Source organism: Botryllus schlosseri, chromosome 3, assembly GCF_051294905.1.
Source record: "Botryllus schlosseri isolate E-star chromosome 3, Bs_hap1, whole genome shotgun sequence".
NCBI lineage: Eukaryota > Metazoa > Chordata > Ascidiacea > Stolidobranchia > Styelidae > Botryllus > Botryllus schlosseri.
The window spans coordinates 27,625,866-27,651,594 of record NC_137238.1 but is presented as its reverse complement, the minus strand read 5'-3'; the positions used below and the strand labels follow the sequence as shown (position 1 = coordinate 27,651,594).

At 40.9% G+C, this 25,729-nt stretch overlaps 1 protein-coding gene across 3 annotated transcripts; it reads left to right on the top strand.

The window, feature by feature from the left end:
* Positions 1 to 864: 864 nt before the first annotated feature.
* LOC145436287 (uncharacterized) lies at positions 865 to 25,021 on the top strand. 3 transcript variants are annotated; one of them, XM_080313651.1, is made up of 16 exons: positions 865 to 1,219; positions 4,826 to 5,033; positions 6,134 to 6,275; positions 7,061 to 7,119; positions 7,984 to 8,177; positions 10,554 to 10,835; positions 13,619 to 13,767; positions 14,564 to 14,781; positions 15,645 to 15,730; positions 16,676 to 16,821; positions 18,250 to 18,394; positions 18,451 to 18,543; positions 20,229 to 20,468; positions 21,205 to 21,303; positions 22,042 to 22,242; positions 24,338 to 25,021. In XM_080313651.1, the coding sequence occupies exons 1-16, from the start codon at positions 1,168 to 1,170 to the stop codon at positions 24,403 to 24,405; spliced, it is 2,382 nt and encodes a 793-aa protein (XP_080169777.1). In that variant the 5' UTR covers positions 865 to 1,167; the 3' UTR covers positions 24,406 to 25,021. The 3 variants fall into 3 exon arrangements, with proteins under 3 accessions (XP_080169777.1, XP_080169775.1, XP_080169776.1); XM_080313649.1 differs by having other exon boundaries at positions 869 to 1,219; positions 7,001 to 7,119; XM_080313650.1 differs by having other exon boundaries at positions 870 to 1,219; positions 4,847 to 5,033; positions 7,001 to 7,119.
* Positions 25,022 to 25,729: the final 708 nt, after the last annotated feature.

The window sequence follows — 25,729 nt, the reverse complement described above, 5'->3', positions numbered from 1 at the left end:
TAAACATTTGTTACACATGTGCTAAATAATATAAGCAATCTACTCAGAATTACGTCTTGGGCCGGATGAAACAGTCTGGCGGGCCGTAGTTTGACACCCCTGGTCCACTCCCTCTACATTACATGTAGTCGACTAAAACTGAGATCTGAATGTTTCTGGATTCCGTGCTGAATTATTTATACAAATTGGGTGCTTTTGCTCGATGCTTGGGGTTGCCCCAATAGGTATATAAAGATTTACTTATATACGGTATATAGAGGACGGAAAAGCACTTGACGCGAAAAAACCTGCCAGTAGTATTGACAATTAAATATATTATTGCTATATAGCCAAAAGATATTGGAATCGCCCAAATGTACCAGACTACATTGAAAGAAAAACTTATTTCGTGAGACGCTCACGATTCAATTCATTGGGTGCATCTTGGATGCGGGTGGCATTAGTACTGTTGGGCTCGCACATTACAAAGATAGAGCTGTTCGGCGCAGGTCATTTAGTCTCCTACGGATAATGAATATTCGAACATATACATAGCCACATGCGACAGTCAGTTTCGGCAGAGGTTTTCGTGCCACCGATCTCTTTATCAGCACACTTCGCGGAGTCTCATGTTGGTCGAAACTTCATGTCTTGGCGTGTTGGAGCGCGGTGCAAAAGGGAAACCCATTATAAAATATATAGTTTGTGTTGATTACGAAATAAAAATAATGATTTCTGACCCCGTTGAGCTCTCCCCTCCCAATTTGACTTTTTGGAGTGCCAGTCTTACGACCCTGTATATTCTATATATACATCTACAGCTCGAAAAGCTTCAGGTTTCACTGTATTTATGCAATGATGTATTACCTGAATAAATCTCTCTCTCAATAATATATATTTGTGACAGTGCCGGCAGGTGCTGCGAAGGACAAGTAAATCTGCCACTTCAGCATATATTTCGTTTTCAAAGCAGAGTTTGAATGTATAGGCCCCTGGTATATTTTCCGTTTAGAGCGGTGTGAATGCATATATGTTTGAAAATTAACAATTCGGATGGTCGTTTAAGCAGAGGTGATACCAGATATAAATACTCTGTATATCTTAGCTTATGAATCTATGATTTGCGGAAAGTAATGCTACGTGCGGAAGATCTCGCAGCTTTCGAAATTCCTGGGCGCACGAGTTTGGATGGATTTTCGAACAAATATTATTCTGTTCCTCCTATTCGAACAAAGTTTTGGTGAGTTATCTCCTAAAATGCCTATGTTTCCAAGTAACGACTGTAAACCTACTAAAGTCAATGTTACGAGTAGGGCTGGGCAAATCCGAGTACCGGAGTGATTCGATCGATTCTGAATGGAGTATTGGGCCTCTCTCTCTCTCTCTCTTTCTAACCACTTGAGAAATTAGTGCTATTAGGCAAAATCTACTTGATGCAGAAGTAGAAGTAGAAGTAGAAGTAGCCTAATTCGTTACCGACAACCTCTGACTATTATTGCCGACACGAGTACCTTGCTGCAATGATACTATATGAATATATATATATGAAGAGCTTCTTGTAGGTACAGAACTGCAATATACAATTGAATGGTACATTCATATTGAACTTAATCCGAATATTTCATTTCGTCAATCGTCAAGGGTAATCGTCAGCAACTAATAGAGAATTGGAAAGAACCTTCATATTAACAATCGTAGTAATATAACATTGTTGGGTTATTTTTCATCTGAACAGTCACACACATTGTACAATGCGATAAGACACAATGCGATGCCATGAACAGATAGGAGGATGTCGAACGACACGCATCAGTAGAGGTCCTTTACTCTAACATCCACCTCGGCCTAGAGTGCCCGATGTCACAGTTCTTTTCGATGTTGATCTTCATTAAAGCCGGGACCCTTTCTACTAGTTATTTCCATTCCTTGTGAGTGCTTTCTTTCGTCGGGTCTTTTTACTGGGCTTTTTTGCAGAGGTGGTCAGTAACGAAGTACTTCTACTTTTTGGAAGTACTCAAGTAGTTTTACTCTACTTCTAGTACTTACTCAAGTAGATCTGATTTTCTCTACTTCGTAATATTTTGTGATCTACTTACTTACTTTTCGCTATTTTCAGTTTGTCAAGTAGAAGCTAGTTTAATCCCCCCATATAGCCTGAGTCTGAGGAATTTCGGGGCTGTTTTCACGGAGTACCAACATTTAATATTCATAAAAGTGCACACATTTTGTTGCACTTCGCCCACAGTAGTTATGGAGTGACAAATATGTTTTCATGAGAGTATCAATGAATATAATTTAGGTACCGGATTGCTTTGTTCCGCTCACATCGCCTTGTCGCCCATATCGAATATTTCATCATAGTAAATATGGCCCACCATAACGTTTGAAACTACCGCTTCGCAATCTAGCAATTACCTATCAATTCGTAATCTAGCAGCCCATGACGTGTCCTGCTAATCTGTAAAATCCGGCTTTTTTGAACGTTACACCTGTTTTAGCAGATCACCTTTGAAGCTTTATGGACAAAAGACATGAAATATATTTTCCGCTTTTTAGAAGTGGTATTTGTATTTCACTTTCAATTCCGAGTATCATACTTTGAGTTCTAATTACTTTCAGTTCTTTTGTCTGCAGAACATACATGTTGAAGCATAAAAACAAGTGTAGTAATGCCTCTATTTTCCGAAAATAAAACTACATCAAATATCACTTTTACGATCCACAATATTTGTTATTAACGTAGAGCCTACTAATCGCGCAAAGTGTTTAAACCGTATCCGATACAACTTCTCCGTATTGCTCTTCGCCCAAACTCGGGGCCTTATCATGGGGTAAGGCGCCATGCCATGATATTCTCTAACATGGGGTCTTCAAGTAAACAAAGGGTCAGTATCGCATTTTCATATCAATACTATAATTTGCGTCCTAAGATACGAAAGAATGCTTATTCTGTCGACAATTGATACCGCCTGGATGCATCAATACGAATCAAGCTCTCTGCACCTTCCGCATAGCCCAATTTGCAGCTTTTGACAGTCCACGCGAATGAATTAGGACTGTTTTCAAAACTACTTACTTACTTGAGTAGTTTTAAAGTCAGATAATTCTACTTCTACTTCAAGTAGTTTTTGGTGGCTTATGGAAGAAGTACTTCTACTCGTACTTCAGTAGATTTTTTCGTCGCTACTTCTACTTCTACTTGAGTAGCTTTCTTGACTACTTGGACCGCCTCTGCTTTTTTGTCGCCGTAAGATCGGCAACGGCGGGGGAAGAGGAGCCCAGATAAACCTCCGACGGGGATCGAATCCGGTTCGTCAGATTGGTGGGCGCTTATCGTAACCACTATACTATCTCCTCCGCCAGTAGTAGTAAAGTAGTAGTATATCACTAAATATGACGTCACCGGCATGAAATTTCAAATAATCGGGGCAGAGAGAAAGAGAGAGAGCGCTTAAGCCTATTGTACTATTTTAGATGGCGTACAAACTCCTACTGTAGGCACAGGGTTGGTTGGCGTATTTTGATGAAAGTTGCCTCCACGGCACCCAAATGAAAGTGAGCCTCGCTCCCAACAACACGGAATCTGCCGTCCCGATAATTTATCGCGTAAACAGGACTATCCAACATCTGTATCTACAGCTATAATGACCTACGTTACGCCCCTTCAAAATTGATGAGTAACCAAACGTCTGCTCTTGCGCTCCAACATCTGTCCAGCCAATCGTAAAAATGGCGCCGCCCGAGAACAGCGAGTGGAAATCGTCTATGGGAGAATTTATGGTCTTTTGTCTCTTCTGAATGTAGCTTCAGGGTATGATTCAAGTGTGAGGCGTTCACCGAGCGTGATGCGCGTGTTCTAATAAGTCTAGGGGCATGCTGTTTTTTGCGGTCTATACATGTTTGTTTGATCAATCGCGCCCTGAACCATATCGCACCAACTGCCAGAGCTACAGAGCAACGCTGAAATTTTGTTTGTTATGTTATGGTTGAGTAGCTTTGGTTCTCCCCTCGAGTCCTGAGTGCTGACAAGTGACTTGTAGCCAGTGTTGCCAATTGGCGCATTTGGGAGCCAAATTTCCGAAATTTCCGAAATTTGGCTCATTCAAAGGTAGGTTGGCAACAAAAACTTACGTTTGGCGCGTTGGCTCCAATTTGACGCATTTTACTATAAAATTATTTAATAATTGAAATTGATGTAAAGTCAAATCGCTCTTTTATATCATGAGATTGATTTATTTAGCTGTTCTTGTGTAAATCACACTAACATGTAACTTAGTTACTTCCGCCATTTACCCGCTTCAATATATTAGGCCTACTGTTTTTGGCTGTAACTCGTTTTGTGTTCACACTAGAGACATATAGAAACATGATGTTTTGGCGGCTTTTGAGCTATATATCACGACTCTACGAACAGTGGTTGTCGAGATGTGCAATTTTAGCCTCTGGTGCGCAGAAATTTGGGGGTAGCCGGCTGAAAAATAGGGGCAATTCCCTAAAGTCAATTTTTATTGAAGTTTTAGGTCATTTGTCAGGATTTAAGAACCCCCTTTCTTCGATTTAAAAAAAGTTATTCTCACTCCACCCTAATGTAAAAGTGCACAGGCTATTGACAACGTGTCTGTGTTTTAGGTGTAATTTATAAGCATATTGGTTGAAATCTAAAATAGTTGGCTCCTTGAAGAGCCATTTGGCACATTTTGGAAAGCAATTTGGCTCTTTTGGACCACCAGCAGTTTGCAACCCTGCTTGTAGCGAGTTTTGGCTTTTAAATGTTATGTGACGCGGTTGATACACTATATAGAGTTACATCCTCTGTTACGGCAATTGTAACTGAATTTATCTTCAGCTGAATGTCAATGCTGCACAGGTCATGCAAACGAACCCGGAAATTCGAAATATTCGGGAAATAAGGACGACCGAGACATTTCAAGACGGCAAGTGGGACTATGTGATGGAGTTCAGGACTGCCAAGATGGAAGCGATGAACGATACGACGGGTTTGGATTCAAGTGCTCACTCTCGCGTAGCGTGCAAAGAACCTCCATTACCAGCAGGTATCGCTATATATATTCAAAACGCGTTCCGCAATGTGTTTGGTGGTCAATTCTGATGTCCTCTACAATTTTCAATGACAACATGTGATTATATGATTCATATCATAAGTAATAGTTGAATAATAATAGCTACTTTAGCCCAGAAATTGTATATATCGGACGCTTTATCTGAAGTACTTCAACTACACTTACTTTTCTGCGACCGGACAATCTTTTCTGTGTCATTTGTATTTTTATGCGATGGTGCATAATTTTTTACGGGTAAGCATGGGTTAGCCTGGAAATATCATGTCAAGAAATCAACTGCGGTCAAGCAGGCTAGATGCACAAATTACTACTGCCCAAAAGCTGACCAAAATTAAGCGTAATTTCTTATTTGTCTACATGGCCGAATGATTCCCGCAATATTTCGTTAGGGTGTAATTACCCTGTAACTATTGTGCATCAATCATCCCTATCCAACCTCGGACCGAACCCCTATACTAGGGAGGAAACCACTTTTATGGCAATACTAGCCAGTCTTCAGGATTACCGGACCACGACCTAACATCGACCTCGCCCTCCGCCACATGCCACCCCATTTTGTCGCTTGCGTCTTATATTCTCTGCATTACTTTTCATTCAGTGTGCATGCCTCTTATTTACTTCGCCTAGGCTAAGGTGGGTGTCTGATCCTAATGGCTACTCCAAGTTGTTTCGACACCTTCCTATCTTTTCATTGTATCGCAGTTTTGTGATGTTTTGAAACGATGAAACTATTAATAAACCTGATTGATTGATTGATTGGCATATAAGTAGTCTACAACTGTCGAAAGCTTAAAATTTGATGACTATTGATAGAAAACCTGCAGGCCCTATACCGATTTTACTTGGCCAACATCCTTCGTCATAGTGTTTCTATGACTTTAAAATGATTCCCTTTGTCTCCAATTGGCAATAAAAGCCAACAGATTATCATATTTCAACTCATGCTCATATGTCAAAATTAGTTTCAATTGTATATGAATGAATTGCATTTACTTCTGTGCTGTGAATTTTGTGTTTAAACCATACGATCGGACAATAATTAGCAATTGTTTGATTTCATTGAAATTCCTTAGGTGTTTACTTCCCGAGATATTTGTCCGTGACAATGTAGCAGACTGTGCCGATCAGAGTGACGTTTGCTATGATGGCAATGTGTTGATTTCGTCAAAATGTTTCCAGTGTTTGGATGGTAGCGGGACGATATCATTGTCACAAGTTAGTTGACTTATTTTTTTGAATAGCATAATTAGCGAAGTCAAAGCAAAGAAAATCTGCCCATAAAGTATAGCCTATACTCTTTAGTAGTAGGCCCCTACACTTTAGGTTATTTAGCAGTTAAGTTCAAGCGCTAAACTCTTGACGGTCAAGAGCCTGACTTATATCAAGATAACTCCACACGGCTAAAACTACTGATAATTGCCATCTTGATTTTGAAATGAGAAGCTTTCCTCAACACTGATAGCTCATGTTGAACAGCTATTGTAGTTCATTGTTTCTCCTGATGATGCACTACTATACCTAACAATTCTGACAGTCTTTCGGGGCAAAATTTTTTACTGAGGCTTTCAGTTGCTTACATTTAATGCGGGTGAAGCGGTGGAAGACTACGTTTTGTATGAAGTCAACTCACGGTAACTTTCCTTATTTTGCCTGAGATTTCAAGTTTGTGAGCATGTCGTTGTCCCAGAAGACATCGTAATTACACCATACTCCCATTTCTGCGGCAATTGGCAAGAATCAGGTTGAAATATTGTTAAAGATTGGTATCAATCGCAAACATTGACTTCACTTCCAGGCCAGCATTAAATAGATTTACTCTAGTACTCATTAACTACAAAATTCTACATTACTAACTAGCTCAGTGAATATTTTTGTGCATAATTTCTTATTATAGATACAAAAAGCACCGATTGCTAATACGGTATCCTGTATTTTGTAAGGTCTGTGACGGTACCCTTGACTGCCGAGATTTCTCCGACGAATGCGCATGTATTCTACAGAATTCGGATTGGGAACATGGCAGAAAACTGTTGAGAAACCCTATTTGCGACCGACTCGTGTAGGTATTTAGCCCATAATGCTTAACCGCCGTGACTATGACTATTTTGAAATTGGATATATGGAATTAAACTACATTCTGCTGCAATCTAGTAAGAGGATGATCTTTTTTGGAATTAGGAGGTATCACTAGATTATCATCGCATTTGCTCTAGACAGATACTATTCATCCTTTTTTCTGTTTAATATGGCAAGGTAACAGAGATATTTGGTTCTGATCTTGATGCCACCAAATCTAAGCAAGACATTTTTCAAATTACACTAGTTCAGATCTATTTATTATTGGTGCTTTTGTAGACATGATTACTGGTGCAACGAATTCTGAATATAGATGTAGATTACTGGTAGGCATGCTTAGTGGAACTATACGCAACTGGCACCATTAACTCTGTGGCCACAAAAAGATGCTTTATTTGAACCATCCAAGTCACTATTATTGGTATGTTGCCATAATAGGTGGCACTGGAATCACCAAGATACTAGAGAAACGTTGTAATTAATAGTATACCAATAATTTCAGCCGACACTCGTCAGGAGTAATCGTCAGTAACTTCAACTAGTGACTTGAAGTCGACTATTCTCACAATACGCCGACCAAGCCTGTGCCTACAGAAGGAGGTTGTGTACCATCTAAAAATACTACATTGCGCTCAAGCCCTCTCTCCGATTGTTGATATATGTTCATTCCAATTCTCCACTAGTTGCCTATGATTACCCTGGCGAGTATCACCAGATGATATTTGGTTTCATTTCAATATGGATATACTATTCAATTGTATATTGAAGTGATGCACCTCCAAGAAGATCTTCATCTTTATAAAGTAATGTAAATTTTCAATTCTTCTTGATTCTGGATTTATTGCAGATATTCCGGACCTCTTGGGTCTAATTTCAACGTAACGGAGCATGATTGCGGAATAGGGGACTTTGTGTGCGATTCGAACAACCCCTCTCAATCTAATAGTTGCATTCGGCCGGGGAGAGTCTGTGACCGGTTTGTGGATTGTCCACTTGGGGAGGATGAGAAGTATTGTCACTGGGCTACGTTCAGTTGTTCAGGTGGGGCTGTCTATGGACTTGTGAACAGGTATAGGTCAGTGTTGGGATGACTCGAGTCGTGAACAGGTATAGGTCAGTGTTGGGATGACTCGAGTCAGACTCGAGTCACCTTTTTTGTATGACTTGACTTGAGTCACTTTGCTAAAATAACTTGACTTGACTCGGCGTATCAGAAATGTGGATTGACTCGTAACTCGGAGCAAAATTGACGAGTCAATTTCAAGTCATCAAGTAAAAATCACCTTATCTTGCATATGTTCGGATTGTTCGCCAAACACTTGTGTAACCCATTAGAGCTGTTATATCCTGATTCTCGCTACAGCGAATTCACAAGTTCTGCCTCACAACATGTGTTGTGAAGACCGCTCAAATATGCTGCTGCTCGCGCTCACAGTAGTGCAGTAATGTTGCATTCTCTCATTGTTTCTTTCCTCAGATGTCGTTGGGATTATTAGCTCTAATCTTATAAATCTTCTGCCGGAACAGTCTGTCTGTAATCTCTCATCAGCATCAAAGGACGAGACTTATTAAGAGCGACCGATCCTTCAATGATCGTGTGTTTTACTGAGCCTTCAATATTCTCTCACAAATATATTGACCACAAACGAAGTGATCGAAGCTACAGCTCACGCTGTCGTAAACTAGTAGTAAAGTAATTTAACACCGAAATATCTATTTCTGTTCTCAGTTCTTACCTTAACTGAACCTCTTGTTTTATTGAAAATGAAATCAAATATAGTTTATACTCCTAAACTATTGGGGCAGACTTGAATTGTATCATATCAATATGTATAATTGGGTACTGCATCTTATCAATTTGTTTCTCGATTCTCAATCTTGACTGGTAACTATAAAATGAGGCTATGCAATTACTTACGTAGTTTAACAGTTCTATGTATATGTGCGCGATACAACGCCTTATTGCATGTATATTTAACTGTATATTCGTTCATCGGTTCAGAATCAATGACCAATCAATCTGTTATTCAGAGACCTAACGAAATGCAATGACTTAATCATGCTTCATACTTCGAAAAGGCAACTTGACTTGAATTTTGACTTGATACTTGACTTGACTCGAGTCACCTTTGAAACTCGATTGACTTGACTTGACTCGAGTCCAAATGTGCAATGACTCGAAATGACTCGTGACTCGAAGGTAGTGACTTGATCCCAACACTGGTATAGGTATGTATTTGTGTACGAAGTTGCCGGTACTAGTATCAAACATTTTTTCTATCTTCGCTGCAACATCGTCTGTTTAGCGGCATAAGCCCGCTTTTCATAACTAAACCTCTGTTCTTCGACTTGCAATACAGCATTTCTTCTTGATATCGGCTGACAACCATCTGAAATTCATTCTCTGCCTTGATCATGTTGAGAAAGTGAAGTGAAGTGATATGTGCCAGAAATACCTCGATATGGCAGAAATAGATGGATTGGAATGGTACCTTTCGTGAAAATCTTCTAGCTGCGGTTCAAATACGGCGATGGTCTGACGAAGATAGCCTATCTGTTACCACAACGTTTCTCACTCTGTCAACGTTAATTTGAGAACACATCCTGTATGGAGCACAGTGCCCTTCGAAGTAGAAGTGGAGATGGCAGGGTTGTAACCAATTCGCGTGGTTCCGAGTCACAAGTCGATCTCGCTTTTATAATTTTGACTCGAGTCAAGTTGAGTCATTTTCAATTCACCACCGAGTCAAGTCCTAGTCGGCTAGATGAGTGCCGAGTCCGAGCGATAGCGTTTTGACCAGAGTGCGAGTCGAAGTCATTATGTTCTCTATTTAGTTTTCAGTTCAATCGGGTTCAACCCACTTTTTTCAACTCTTCTCGAGTGATATAATGGCTCGCATTCATAATATAGTAATTTTCCTCATTCTTATCAGTTTTTGACCCTCTTTTCCAAGTATCAGGACTGATAGACGGAGTACCGTACCAATGATGCCGTGACTTTGCTCTGCTTCGAAGTTGCAATGAAATGTCTGTCTTGGCCGTCCTAGTCTCGAGTCATATGACTTGTATTGTGTCACGCTTCGAGTCGAGTCATTTTACATATTTGAAAAAATGACTTGCGTTAAGTCGAGTCACAATTTTCTGTGACCCTGGGTGAATGCAACCCTGGGAAATAGTCTGAAAAGCTAACTTAGGCTGTGCAGTGTGCAAGTCTGCATATAGGGGAAATTGACTGGAGTGGCGTGAAAAATCACAAGTAGCCTACATAGTTACTGACCGCATCTGGCAAAGACTACTTCGAACATCTCTGACGTTATATCAGTCGCCATAATACAGTCGATGTCTGCCGTGATGTCAATTTGGGAATGCGAATTCCTGTGGTGAGCTGGCTCTAACTGAATTTTTTTCCATTTCCAGGTGATGGTAATATAGTCGGGGTGTTTTGCGATGGCCGTATCGATTGCCCGGATTTCAGCGATGAGTGTAACTCCGACTGCTGGCTGACGAATGATTTTTGTGACTCGGTGCTTGAATTTCAAGAGAATATCTTCGGTCTGCGCTGTGCTGACTTGAATGGGACACAAAATTCTAGCGACGACTTTGTCGCTTTTGCCGAAGTGTGTGACGGATTTTCGAATTGCGCGGCATCTAGCAACGATGAAGCGGGCTGTTTGGCTTCGACGCATTTTTATTGTCCGGGTTGGTGTTCAAACTTTTTTGACCCATCAACGTGTCTTCATCCTTCCCATAAAAGCATGTGGTCGTTAGTAGGGCCACACACAATGATCCAAGCACTCTAATCTAATTCCAGTATCAACTGCGCGAGTCTGAATATTTTCGGCTGACACTCGTCAGGGGTAATCAACAGCAACTAGCGGCAGCTGACGATCACTGCTAACGAGCAGTAGCCGAAAAGATTCGGGTATATTTCAGTCCTAATATATATTATCAATTGTATGTTGAAGTTCTGTACCTCCAAGAAGCTCTTCTGTTTTTTTCGAGTCATAAAATTGCCAGGGGCGATATTTTTTCAATGAAAAATATATTTTCAATACTTTATTCCCACCATTGGAGCGTTTAAGGTTTGTCGGCCATATCTTAGAATCGGAAAGCATGTTGCATAAGGATCCAGATATTCATGGAACTACATTTCTGCTGATAATTTGGTTATGGAACGGTATCGTTCAGAAATATGAAACTAATCTCATAACTGGTGTCATTTTTCTTACGGCCGCAATAAAGATACATATTTCACATTTCCACGTCATTGTTGGGGCTATAATGACATCACAAGCGATTCTAGAATACTTGACTCGAAGCTTAACACTCAAGTCTGCATCGAATCAGCCAGGCACTGCATTTTGCACAGCCCTTGTCGTTTGTAATTTAGCAAATGTACGTTTCCGCAGTAGCCTACTCTAGTAGTTTTTATCTTAAGATACCTGATGAAGTGTATTTGTTTGTATGCATCATATATTTCAACGGTTTGGATGTGGAAATACAATTTTTGTACACCCTACTTCATCCACATTGAAACCGTTGAAATATATGAAGTATACTTGGACTCGAGTCATTGCGCATGACTTGAGACTCACATGGCCGAGACCGACATTTCATTGTAATTTCGAAGAATAGTAAAGTAACCACCCTACTGGGATTTCGTCTATTGGTACTGGTACTTAAAAATGCGACTAGAAACTATTAAAAGTGAGGAAAATTGGTACGGTATATTATAAACGCGAACCATTCGATATCACCAGAGTTATAACAAGACATTAACTGGAATCTGAGCAGTCAACACAATGACTTGGACTCAGACTCGAGTCGTTATCCCATGACTCGGACTCGAACCTCTGTTCGATGACTTGAACTCAGACTTGACTCGGTGGCGAATTGAAATGACTCGACTTGACTCGAGTCAAAACTGTAAAAGTTGGATTGACTTGTGACTCGGAGCCTTGCGACTTGGTTACAACCCTGTAATTCATACTATACAGTTCAAATCTCCAACATGAACACCAAATTTAGCATGGTGATAAAGCATTGGAACCTTGCACAAAAGTGCTGGATTTTTTCAAAATGCGCAACTAGAACTACCAATTTTTCAAAACTCACAACTAGAACTAAAACTGGAAATACTCATTTTTCGAAACGGGCAACTAGAACTACAACTGCAACAGCTCACTTTTCAAAACTCATAACTAGAACTAACGTACTTGAAAAAAACCGCAACTACACATGTTTTCTAGTTTTTCTACAACTAAATTATGTTTAAAACGCGCAACTAGAACTAGAACTATAAATTTTTTGAAATCGCAACGTTATGATAGATCAGGGGTCACCAACCTGGTGCCCGCGGGCACCAGGTAGCCCGCGAGGACTAGATGAGTAGCCCGCGAGCCCATTCTAAAAATAGGTGGAATAGCAGCATTTACCAATATTCGTCAGATTATTACCAGTGAGCTTTTAAATATATAGATTGATTGATTCAGCTATTCTTGTTTAAAACACACTAACATGTAACTTACATATATAAACACTTAAAAATATCTTCAAATACAATTAGTAATATATAGATGTTTGTGATAGAATCGCCAGAAATTCAAGATATGGCGCATTGCCTATACAGTTGACATGACGGAATGCCGTCCACGGTCTTCTTGAAATGGTGGGGGGTTCCGTTACGATAGCTCGACGACCAGAACAATGCCAAATTATAGTAAACAATATTACTATTCGGAGTCAGATAGCCGTGAAGTACAAGCAGATTTTCAATATCTGTATACGCATTACGTATTGTATCTTTTGGCACAGCTTGTTTCTGTTACACTCAACGCAGTTTATTATACCATGTTTCTAACTTTCTGTAATCGTTGCTGCTGTCCGGTATCATGAAACCTTGTCATTTCTGGATGCTGAACAGTAGGAGATTGAAATTGCAACACTGCAAAATGACCCCCTTCTCACTCTGCAGCAAACGTTTGGGCATTGTTGATACGGAAAAGTACAGTGGTGTATGCACATTGCACACTGCGCAGCAGCTATGAAGGTTGCAAGCGTCTATGGTTCAACTTATCGTTGTGAGTCATCCTTTTCGGACATGAACTTCATCAAAAACAAACACAAAACACGCCTAATTATTGCACATCCGGAACACTCACTCAGAATTGCAGTATCAAGTTAAATACGAGAGTACAGCGCACTAATTGATATCATACAATGCCAGGCTTCCCACTGACTGCTATAGAAACAGATAACATGATGTCCGGTCCTGCCCAGTGCTGTGAATATCAAAGCGGAAATTCAGAGTGGTACGGGTAAACGGCGGGAGTAAATAGTAGCCCGCCGCTTCAATGATTATGCAAAAGTAGCCCTCGGTTGCAAAAAGGTTGGTGACCCCTGTGTTAGATCATGTCTCAGCATCATACTTATGTCGAATCCCACCGGCTTACATCAGCCACCACATTGCGTGTTGTGTTCAGAACACGATCCAATATTCTTGAACCGAAGCGACTATTTGGACGGAGAGATCGATTGCTCTTCTGGTAGCGACGAATGCGGACATCAGACGGCTGCTTCGGGATTCCTCAAGTTGCGTTTGCGAGACGCCATCATAAAAAGCGGGGCTATGGTATTTTTTTATTTGATGGATTGCAGACTTGTATACAGATGGAATCAGTAACTAAGTACTTGCAATAGTTGTAGTGCTTGCAGTAGGATTGTTAAAAAAATTACTTTTCAAAAATTTTACTGGATACCCCATGAAATTGTTAGGTGCTGCACATTAAATAGATCTCAATCCCAGCCCGCAGAAGTAGAAATATATTATTTATGGGGGGAAAATTGTTGCTCAGTATGTGTGAACGAGAAGTAAAGCTTATTTACCTGACTTGATCAATGTAATTGCCTGGAGTTTTTGCTATATGTTTGAAATGAATTGACACCTATTCTGTGGAAAGGACTAAAAGTAAAAGGCACAGCACCACTGTGATTAGCAATTTCATCAAAGAAACAAAAAACAGCCGCAAGCTGCGTCAAGACTTCAAAATATATTCTTTGCCACATACATAACTAGAAGTTTGTGACAATCATGTCATTATGCTATGATTTATACTGTAAGCTCTTTATTGTATATTTCATTATCACTCGGTTTCTTTGCTATGACTATCTCATAGTTACTGGCACAATTGATTTTGTCTCTAGAGTGTTATTATAAATATTAGGCTAGCCTACATTGTTACTTCATACTTCACCAAATTGGGGTTATTTGAATCTCTTTTTATATGCATGTCATCATGCTCATAACTTGTGTTAAGGGACACACGAAAAGACTTTGAGATAATAAGTTATACTGCAATGCATGTAGTATTGAAAGACATATCGAAGTTTAGTACCGGAAGTCACGTATTCAAATTTTGTATTTGCAGATATTCTCTGTGTTCCTCTTTGGTACAATGGCGTTTGTCGGTAACGCGCTGGTGTTCCGGCACACCTTCAAAGAATTGTGGAACGACAGGCTGTGCGGCAGGCTCGGCAAGCTGGCCAAGTGCAATCGAATACTCGTCATCAATCTGGCGACGTCCGACTTTCTTATGGGCGTTTATTTGCTCACAATCGGAACCGTGTCGCTGATAACAGACGGAAGGTAGGTCTACAGATATGTCCAGAGGGACTCAGTCAGGGTTGTAACCAAGTCGCAAGGCTCCGAGTCAAAAGTCAATTTCGCTTTTATAGTTTTGAGTCAAGTCGAGTCATTTTGAATTCACCACCGAGTCAAGTCCCAGTCATTGTGTTGACTGTTCAGTTCCGAGTTAATGTCACTTTTTACAACTCTGCTCGATGATATCAAATGCTTTGCATTCATATCATACTAATTTTCAACACTGTTAACAGTTTCCGGTAGCATTTTCAAGTATCAGTACTGATAGACGAAATAATAATAGTGTGATAACTTCACTACCGGTATTCTTTGAAATTACAACGAAGTGCCTGTCTTGGTAGACCCAGTCTCGAGTCCTATGACTTGACTCGAGTACAAGTCGAGTCAATACACCAATTCACTCGAGTCAAAATTGAAAAATTACTCGAGTCAAGTCGAGCCACCAAAAAATTGCGACTCGAGTCATTACTGCCCTGTTGTTCTGTTCGGGTCTGCATGCATTTTCGACCGCGAACATTCAACGGACAAGGCTGTGTTGCAATCTAACTGATGTTCACGTGTAGTCGTTTCTAAGGGTTTCTACATCCTACGTGTAGCCAGAGTTCAAAGAAATTGTTGACAACTTCGATCGACCACAGATGTCTGATTTACTTCAGTAGCTATTGAATTACATAGGTTAATGAAGTCATTAAATACGATTGGTTTACGGCATTACTTGTACTCCAGTATCCCTGGCGCCGATGTAGGTCTACAGTTTTAGAGTCAAACTTTGATGACTAGCCTGATTCCTGATGCTTCTGTTGTTCATTTATCATTAAATCATAGCCTTTTTGATTGTCTTTTTGTAGATATTGCGCCAGCGACCGGTTCTGGCGTTCTGGAACGTTGTGCCTTGCGCTGGGGTTCGTTTGTCAGCTATCGAGCCAAACATCTGGTAAGATGTTACCACTGAATGTCAAACTTGATCTTAGAATTTGTGGGATCGGTAATGGTGGAGGCCATGCGTGGTCTGTTGTAGCCGTATGGGCATTAGGCTTCGAGTCAAGCTCGAGTATTACTCATGACATTGTGAGAGTATGGAATGTGGAATTTGCACAAAGACAATACCTTATTGCAAGTTCCACACCGTGTGAAGTTTATTTGCTATTTTTCCACCATACCTGTTCATTGCACGTTCCAATAATGCTTTGGGTCGATCATGACTTGTAGGAAATGCCAGTTCCACTATTGTTCATGGCTTTGCACTACATGTTATGAATGCTGTGAAACAACCGATAGGGGTTTCAAGGAATCCTTTGTGGGGAAAAAGTGACAAAACTACAAATCTCCTTGACAAATATAACTCTTAGTTGAAAGAGCGATATAATTCCGCCATCACCGACAAGATAGCGTTCTGGTGGAGCGTCTGGATTCTTGATCGGTAGGTAGTGGGTTCGATCCCCGTCCTGGTCAGACCAAAGACCTGATTAGTAACACTGGTGTCATGACTTTTCTGCTTGGTGCAAAGCATTAACGTGATAGTATGGAGGGGTGGCGCAAGACTCAGAAAGCCGTACAAGGTTATTTCTGCGCCTTGTCCAGCGGCATATGCATCTCATGCACCCACGGTACCATATGCACAGATTGTGTGTAGGTCATATCACGAGTCAGAATCTAGGACAAAAATAAACAGCGTCCTATCGATTGGAATCATGACAATTGACACTGGATTCCAATTCAAATACTCAACTCATTGTGACTACTATCCAGCCTTAGGTACGATGACGATTTTGAATCTTCTAATGTTAATGTGATTATTTTCGGCACCCAAAATAGTGGAATATATATTCTGATTCCTTCACACTTTGATTCGCTACCTGATCGGAACTACTATTTACAGTTCTGACGATCGTGCTGATGACGAGTTTTCGCCTTTACGGCACCCTGCGTCCGTTCAAGGCAGAGCGGAAAAACGTTGTTTATGGCTCGTTAGCGTGCTGCGTCGTTGTGTGGCTCGTCTCAGTTACTGTTTCCGCGATTCCCCTGGTGAGATTACTTTCTTTTTGCCGATCCCGTCTCCCGAAGGGTTTTGGACTCTGGGTGGAGCCGGGCGGTGCATCTACTTTTTAGAAGTGGCCAGCAGATATGTCTTCTACTTGTATGGACTGGTTCGCCATGCCATCCATATTTCTCACATTTGTTGTTATTTTGAAGGGCGATGGAATGATAAAACTACACTGTCCTTATTTTCTAAAAGTGACAGGAATTGAATTGTTTTGAGTGACACACCGACATGTTTTGTTTGAATCAGTCAAATCTGATCCCTATAACTTAAACCTACTTCTGACTCCAATCCCTGTTCTATTCTAAACCGTAACCCTGAACCCTAAACCCAATCCCTGAGCCGAACTCCAACCAGTTAAATTTTTAGTTTAACGTAATCTTGTCCAATGGTGGCACATGGATATTTTAGCGATTTTGTTGCCTAATCCCTTCAAATATTCAGGGTTGTAACCAAGTCACAAGTTTCCGAGTGACAAGTCAATCTCACTTTTCTGGTGTGGACTCGAGTCAAGTCGAGTCATTTTCAAAACACCACCGACTCAAGTCCAAGTCAGCTGGTAGAGGGTCGAGCCCGAGTCATAGTGTTCACTGTTCAGTTTTGAGTTCACCAAGGTTCGACCCACTTTTTTCAACTCTGCTCGAGTGATATAGAATGGCTCGCATTCATGATATATCGTAATTTTCCTCAGTCGTCACAGTTTCTGGCCCTATTTTCCAAGTATCAGGACTGATAGACGAAATACCAATAATATGGTGACTTTACTATTCTTCGAAATTACAATGAAATGTCTGTCTTGGCTGTCCTAGTCTCGAGTCATGCACATTGCACAATGACTCGAGCACAAGTCGAGTCCATACACAAATCGACTCGAGTCGAGTCATTTAACGCATTCGAAAAAATGACTCGAGTCGAGTCACCCAAAAATGACTCGAGTCATTACAACCCTGCTATTATCCCACTTGGGCTTAGCTCAAACGTACCTGACCGTAAGCTAAATCAAAAACCAATAGCACAACTACACGCATTCACCAATCACGCTTCATGCGGGGACATCTTATTAGTGCAAGGTTTGGTATATGCCTAAATCTAGTATCGGTGTGTGGATTGTACGAGGAGATTATGACATTTAGAATCGTAAGACAATAAGGATTACTTCCATTGTTGAAACTTGGAAGTTTCAGCACAAATTAAACTCATTCCAAGTTGAAGAAACATCATTTCTCTTAGACGGCTTTCCTCCTCCCCTCAGATGCTTTCACGCCCCCCCAGTTTGAGAATCACTGACCTAATGTAACCTGTCACTTAACCCATCAACAGGATTTATAGTTCGCATGAGTTCGACTTACGCGATGTTGAATCAGCATTGTCATTCATATCTGTTGAAGGTTTATTGAGGTTTTTTGTTTCAGATTGAATCGTTTTCCGACTATTTCGACTCTGTGATATGGCTGCCTCTGCCTACGACGTATTTTGATATCCTACCAATATCTGAGTTTAGAGAGATGGTCGTGCGGATGAATACTGTGGCGTATCAACGTGCTGAGATTTTTCCTGGTACGTCAGCATTCTAGAAAAAGCGAGCTCTGCTGACAATGCCGTTCTATCTCCAGACTTGTCCTTACGCGGCATGTTGACTTATCTCGAAGATGTCGGCGTGAAAGGTCTCCGTCAACACTGGAGTCCAAATTCGGTGCGACCTCTTGGTGAGGGAAGTGTTTTGCTAGTGTGTGACTTGCAGGGTTATAATAACTAAGTCACAATTTTTTGTTGACTTGATTCGACTTTCTTTAAAATTTAAAACTATTAGTCTTGACTCAAGTTAATGTGTATTGACTCGACTTGTGTCATTGCGCATGACTCGAGACGTTCTGTACCAGTGATTATGATTGAAGCTAGCCTTCTTGTGGCTCTAATTGGCCTCTGAATATGCCGCAAAAATATAATAGACAGTTCTTGTTTGTTTCTATAAATAGTTACCGGTATAGTCAATTTCTTTACATAAATGCTAAAATAGGGGATATTTGGTTTCTAAAGCCGTCCAAGGCCACTTCCGAAAACGGGGAAAGAGAACTCTTGCAGACTGGTATCAAACGCATGGATGAATGCTCATCAGGCAATGATGTATCTCGAGTTCTGCTGGTCATAGACCTTTATATATCGTCTCCGTGAAGAGTAAATTTCGACACAATTTTAATGACATCAAAGTGATGGCTCATGGTCAAGTATAAATTGCAATATTACCGATATTACTCAGCGTGTAGTCCCCCTCAAACTTTATCAATATAGAGATGGAGTGTATGAAGAGCTATCACATAACGGCATATTGAGTATGCTGTCATAATGATATGCGTTTTGAGTATATTTCGATGTATAGGACTCGCCAATCTGCGTTCATCAATGCTAAAATAACCGATATAGAATCAATGGAAGTCTAAGTGCATGCTTTTGAAGTAGTTGAATAGTGAAATCCAGAGGTAGGCTAGCTGTCGTTAAATTTTAGTTATAAGTACTCGAGTGTTTTCCTGCGGCTTCATATGTACTCTTGAGTTTGAAATGCAGTCCGACATTCAAAAAGGTTGCGAACCACTGTTCTTTACTATCTGATTCAAGTCTCGTGTATCATAAGGTTACCATACGTCCTCTTTTAAGAGGATTTGTCCTTTTTTTTTACTTCGGTGAAAGTGTCCTCGGGGACGCCCAAATGTCCTCTTTTTTAAGATGTTGTCCTCTTTTTTGAGAATTTTGGTTAAATATATGACAAATCGACTGGGACACAGTAAATCAGCACTGAATTAACGCTCAGGTGGCTATTTTGGGAGCTGAGCCGGAAAGATGATCTTTTTTTTAGTCGCCCGACCACGAAGCGGGAAAAATATACCCAAGGATTTTCCTCCGGTTATGCGAGCGTGAAAATTTTGAGAAAGTGCCCTTTTTTCAGATTTCCAAAATATGGTAACCCTAGTGTATCGGGACCGATGATTTTCAGGTGAATAAATAGGTGAAAAAATCCGATTTTATCTGTTCAAATAAACATGTTAAGATTGAGAAAATAAGTATAGTATGAATGCAAGACCTTCGAATTCTACGGAAATGATTTGAGCTCATCTTGGACTCAATAATGAACGGTGAACTCAGTGACTTGAACTCGGACTCGAGTCTCAATTGACTTGGACGACATAATTTATTGATTTGCGATAATTTTTCAACTGGATTTGTGCTTATTTTCTAGAAATGATTAACTAGTGTGTGCCTTCGGGGCAAGTATAACCCATTGCGGAATTTAGGTGTGATACACATTTAATTTTGGATTTTGACTTCAATTCAAATTTCAAATACAAATCCACTTTTTTCCCATACCCTTTTAATATTACTGTTACGTTATTTTCAGGTTACTACAACAAATACCCGTTATGCGTGCCAGACTTTTTCCCTAACTCCGGAGACGCGGCGTGGGTCTATTCGACTGTGATCGTCATATTTGACGCTTGCTCCATAGGCTATGTCACGGTCACGTACCTGGTCATTTACAAAGCCTCGTCGAGGCCTGCTGTTCGGAAAAGCATCAGAATCCGCTCCAAACAGTGGCGTAAAGACAACAGAGCTATGCAGAAAAAGATTTTGTTGTTAGGTAAGGATTTTTTTCTGTCCCTGTGTGTGTGTATGACATGGAAATGTGCAAGTAGGCAAAAAATCTGCCTTGAGTGCTCTGAAAATGACCACGGCGGTTGTAACCAAGTAACAAGGCAATTTGACCTATATAGTTTTGACTCGAGTCAAGTCGAGTCGTTTTCAATTCTCCGCCGAGTCAAGTCAGGGAGCAAAGGGTTGAGTCCAAGTCATAGTGTTTACTGTTCGGTGTCAAGTTAAGGGTTCAACTGCTGGGAAACTCTTGGGTGATATCCAAGGCCTCTGATTCAAAATATAATCATTTTCCTCACTCTAAGCATATTTATTGAAACAGATAGCAGACAGTTTCTGGACCTATTTGACAATTATTGGTCCTGATATTTGATATACAAGACAGAATATGTCCTGTGGAATATCTCAAGTCATATGACTGCGCATGACTCGAGTAGGCTACAAGACAAGTCCATACACAAAGGCTGTGTCAACAAAGGAAGTTCCTGTACCATCTAAAAATAGTACATGGAACGCTCTCTTATTCAAAATTTCATGCTGGTGACGTCATATTTTGGGATACGATTGTTGATATGGTCTACTAGTTGCTGACGATTACCCCTGATGAGTGTCGGCCGAAAATATTCGGGTTCATTTCAATATGAAGATACTAGTCAATTGCGTGTGGTATGGAATAGGTTTGGATGGTGATTTGTTTTGTGAATTCACTTTGCGATCACTTGCAGTAATCACGGATGCTACCTGTTGGCTTCCGATATGCGCGATGGCGTTTGCGAACTTGGTGCGGCCCCTTGACATAACAAGAGACCTCGCCAGCGTCATGGGTGAGTGTCTAAGCGATCTTAATCTTGGCCTTTTTTCGTTAAGCTATTCGTAAGATTGTGCAGACAAGCGTAGATATAATTTGACGACTGCGGATGATGGTCTGCTTTTAGACTTCACGTATCCAGACACAGACAGCTAGATAATTGTTTCTAATTAATTCTGTTCGTGTTTGTGAAATGTTTTGACACTTTAATTTTGAATCCAATCTAGTATCTCGTTGTCATGAAAATGTGCAGTAGAATTGTAAAGTGCAAAACGAGCCAAGCTTGGTGTACAGACGTCTCCCATTCTCCTAACGAACCAACTAAAACACAACTAACTAGGAACTTATAATACGAATTACTACACTGTAAATGAGCTAAAAAATATTTGAGATAGAATCGGCATTTCAAAGGAACCTGGTTACGAGTTTGAGATGGCAGGCTTTAGCCTCCCAAAACCAACCTACTGACTATACCACTGTGAGTAGAGGGATCTCTGAGCTACGCTACGGTTGCATTAACATCACACAGTAGAACACCAGTATCACTATTGAAATGACGTTCTATAACTGTTTTTTTTAATGCGTGACTGGAACTACATCAGATGTAGTGACTTTTCAAAATACGCAACTAGAACTAGAACTACACTTTACAAGATTTTTGAAATATTACTAATGCTAATCCAATCTGGATGCTAAATCTACTGGCGGGGCAGTCTGCCGTGTATAAGTTTGAAAGCACTGCGTCCTGTCGCAGGCGGACTGCTCCTTCCGATAAACAGCGCCGTGAACCCCCTGATCTATTCGAGCGCTTTCTGGCAAATGTTGCGGATGGTGAAACGCAAAATTGTTACGAAGGACGACAGTTTCGGGGTGGAAATGAGATCTGACCTGGGCAGCGATGCTACTTCGAAGGAATGTACCGGACAGACATCGGCACATTCGGGCACTGGGGCAGGTGAGGCAATGATGTTGTCTCTGACTAGGCTAGGCACAATGAGTCGGGTTCTCGAATCTGAAACGAGTATTATTTGTAATGATTAGCAGCAAGACATGATTTTTTTTATTACTGAAGTAATACGCTCTTTACTACTCGGGGTTAATTTGTCAATGAGAATTATAGCTTCAACAGTATTTTCCACCATGTGACAGTGTTGGGATGACTTGAGTCACCTTTTTCGTATGACTTGACTTGACTCGAGTCGCTTTTCAAAAATGACTTGACTCGGCGTATCGGAAATGGCATGGACTCGTGACTCGAAGCAATCGCTGTGTCTCGCATATGTTGCGGTCGTTCGCGAAACGCCGGTGTAACCTGTGAGAGCGACCGAACATTCAATAACCGTGGATTTTAGTGAGCGTTCATTGTCCTATCACAAATAAATTGACCGCAGACGATGTAATCGGAGCTTCGAGCTTACGTTGTGGTGGACTACCGTAATTTTCCATGTATAATGCGTAAAATTTTCCCGATTTTTTTGTCCTAAAATCGGCGTTGTGTATTATGCATGGGTACAACAAGCCTTGAAAAAAATCTCTCTCGATATATAACTTGAAACCACACCTTTCTTCAAGTTTGTTTTAATCGCGCATCAAATTCAGCCATAATGCCCGTAATTCGTATTATCAGTATTGCGCGCTGCCAATTAGCGAGAAGCATGTTGCCAATTAGCGTCTGCGCTGCACAACAGCATGCGATCTCGTGGTGAGGCAGTTTGCCGTTTGCACGCGAGCGAAATTAGCTCATTGATTGCTGCACGCGTGCGGCAATCCTCGCTAATTCATTGCGTCAACGACAGGCCTGAACAACTAATAGAATTCAAATATAGTTTACAAGTATCTATGCCCGTCAACTATTGGCGTAGTCTTGAATTGTATCTCATAAATGTGTCGGTGGGTAGCGTGTTGCAGCATATCAATTCACGTTTACTCTCTGAGGTTTCGTATTGCATTCTCTATTTTGGCTGATGATTATAGACTGAGGCAGTTCTATGTATGTGTGAGCAGTACATTGCATGAATATTTTACTCTGTATTCATTCCTTGATTCGGGATAAATGACCACTCGATCTGTATTCCAAACGGCTTGCAAAATTCGAGGACGTAATCATGCCTCGTACTTCGAAAAGGCAACTCGACTTGAAATGTGACTTGACTTGACTCGAGTTAAAACGTGCAATGACTCGAGATGACTCGTAACTCGAAGATAGTGACTTGATACCAACACTGCCGTGTTACGGTGTATACCTCTATTGGTTGTATTGCAGTATAGGAAACATATTGTACAAAGCTATGCACATTAGTAGAAATGGCATATCAGTGAAGTCGTAAGCAATCCACAGCATTGTCTCAAAGTGCAATGAAATAGGTGTGGTCGGAAAATTACCAAATATTCTTTATTGTGATGTAGGGCTGGTCGCAGAAGCAGAGTTGTAACCAAGTCGCAAGGTTCCGAGTCACAAGACAATCTGACTTTTATAGTTTCGACTCGAGTCAAGTCGAGTTATTTCCAATTCCACATCAAGTCCCAGGCCAAGTCATTATGTTTACTGTTCAGTTTTAAGTTCAATCCGCTATTTTCAACTCGGCTCGAGTGATATGAAATGGCTCGCATTCATAATATCATACTGTACAACAGGTTCTGGGCCTGTTTTCTAAGTATTAGGACTGATAGACGAAATACCAATTATGTGGTAGCTTTACTATTCTTGGAAGTTACAATGAAATGTCTGTCTTGGCTGTCCGAGTCTCGAGTCATCCACCATGACTCGAGTACAAGTCGAGTCAATACACAAATTGACTCGAGTCGAGTCGAGTCGTCAAAAAATCGTGAGTCGAGTCGAGTCATTACAAACCTGCGCAGAGGATGTACAAGTACATATTTGAACTCTCCGTATCATTCGCACCGCTGTAATGAGTGATACTTATACTCCACTCGAAGCCTAATAGTCGATTCAGAATCGAATCACTCAGACTCGCTCAACCCTAGCCACGACCCCACAACACCTTTCCGCGACCCTGTCCGACAACCACTACTGCATCGCATGTTTCCAGATCACAACATACGATCGTCCGCGACAGAGTCAAAGAAACTGCGACGGACTGATGTTCACACTCATTAGCGTGACGCCTGCACTAAATGTTTGTAAGTGGCTATAAGCGCAGAATGTCGATTCTCATGCGACTCTTGGAGAAAGTCCAGATGAGAAAGTCCAGATCTTAATGGACGACGAAGTAGTATGGGCCTATACCAGGACTAGACTGTTAGATCTTTTCTGTTACCATTATGTGGTAGGCTTACACCTGATTCTTTCGGTGATAATTTCTGTTTTGAAAGCATTTTTTTGCCAGAGGTAGACACTAGACTAGACTGATGAGGTACTTGTGAATTTCTGAAGAACACAAGTCTATTTCAATGCTTACTGACGTTGATAGGATTTCAGACTAATTCCCCATTGAACAAAAATGGTAAAGCATGAAAATATCAGATCAATTTATTTTATATATCCAATGATCTGCAATGGTGAAGGTATAGATCACAGGTTCTTCGACTGAAGGCCGTGTCACATGTCACAATCGTGGCAGGACGCCGACTATTTAGAACTTGGTGTCATAGTGTGTTGGAAGCATCGCTACAATATGAAATATTTTGTGGATGTATTTTTTTGCTCAATCCTTACCTAACACTTCCTTTCGTTTCGCTTCGAAGAATGCACAATAAATTGGGACGTTACCATCGTGTCTTCTCGTGACAATGTGCCTAAGAATAGGGATTGTGCGTTCACACCTGTCATGTAAAATTTGGATTACATTGTCAGAGTGAACGGGCGCGGGTTATTTAACCCTTTTAATGGGGGTCAGTTTTTGCAGATATGACCATCACTTTTCAGATTCATACCGTGATCTCACTAAGACTTTAATCTGAGCTGTTCCAGTTTAAAAGTGGGTGGAGTAGAGCCCTCTACAGTTTCTCTCCCATTTCTCAGGACTGATCCCCAGGATAGCGTCAGAGATCAAAAATCATGCTTCAGTGCGTAGCCACCGTTGCCTGGTTTCGAACAAGCCGTTAACCATGGCTGTAAACCGCGCGGCACGCCAGATAATACTAGATAAATTTACGTATGGGCGTGGTCATAATGGTCAAGTTCAAGATCCAGTGGCGGCTCGTGACAATATTGGGTGGTGGGGCGAGGGCTGCAAGCGACTTTTTATCAATATGACGTCACAATGGCGTTTTCCAACGTAAACAAGTAACTTAATGATGGTACGGTAACATGAATTTCCCGGCAACAGTGATTTTAACGTATTGGGCTCGAAAGTCACGTGACTTTTCAGCATAGCAACCACCGTCTGGGGCCAAGCGCGTTTCTGGTATCATCTTCTCTGCGACAGTAATGCATTTGTATGTCGCAATTTCTGCTACTGCGCTGGTCTTTGCTGTCACAT

Coding starts and splice junctions, on each gene's coding strand:
- LOC145436287 (XM_080313649.1), top strand. CDS start 1,168: ATGGATTTTCGAACAAATATTATTCTGTTCCTCCTATTCGAACAAAGT. Junction 18,395..18,450: donor ACGTGCTGAGATTTTTCCTG/GTACGTCAGCAT, acceptor TTCTATCTCCAG/ACTTGTCCTTACGCGGCATG. Junction 18,544..20,228: donor AAATTCGGTGCGACCTCTTG/GTGAGGGAAGTG, acceptor CGTTATTTTCAG/GTTACTACAACAAATACCCG.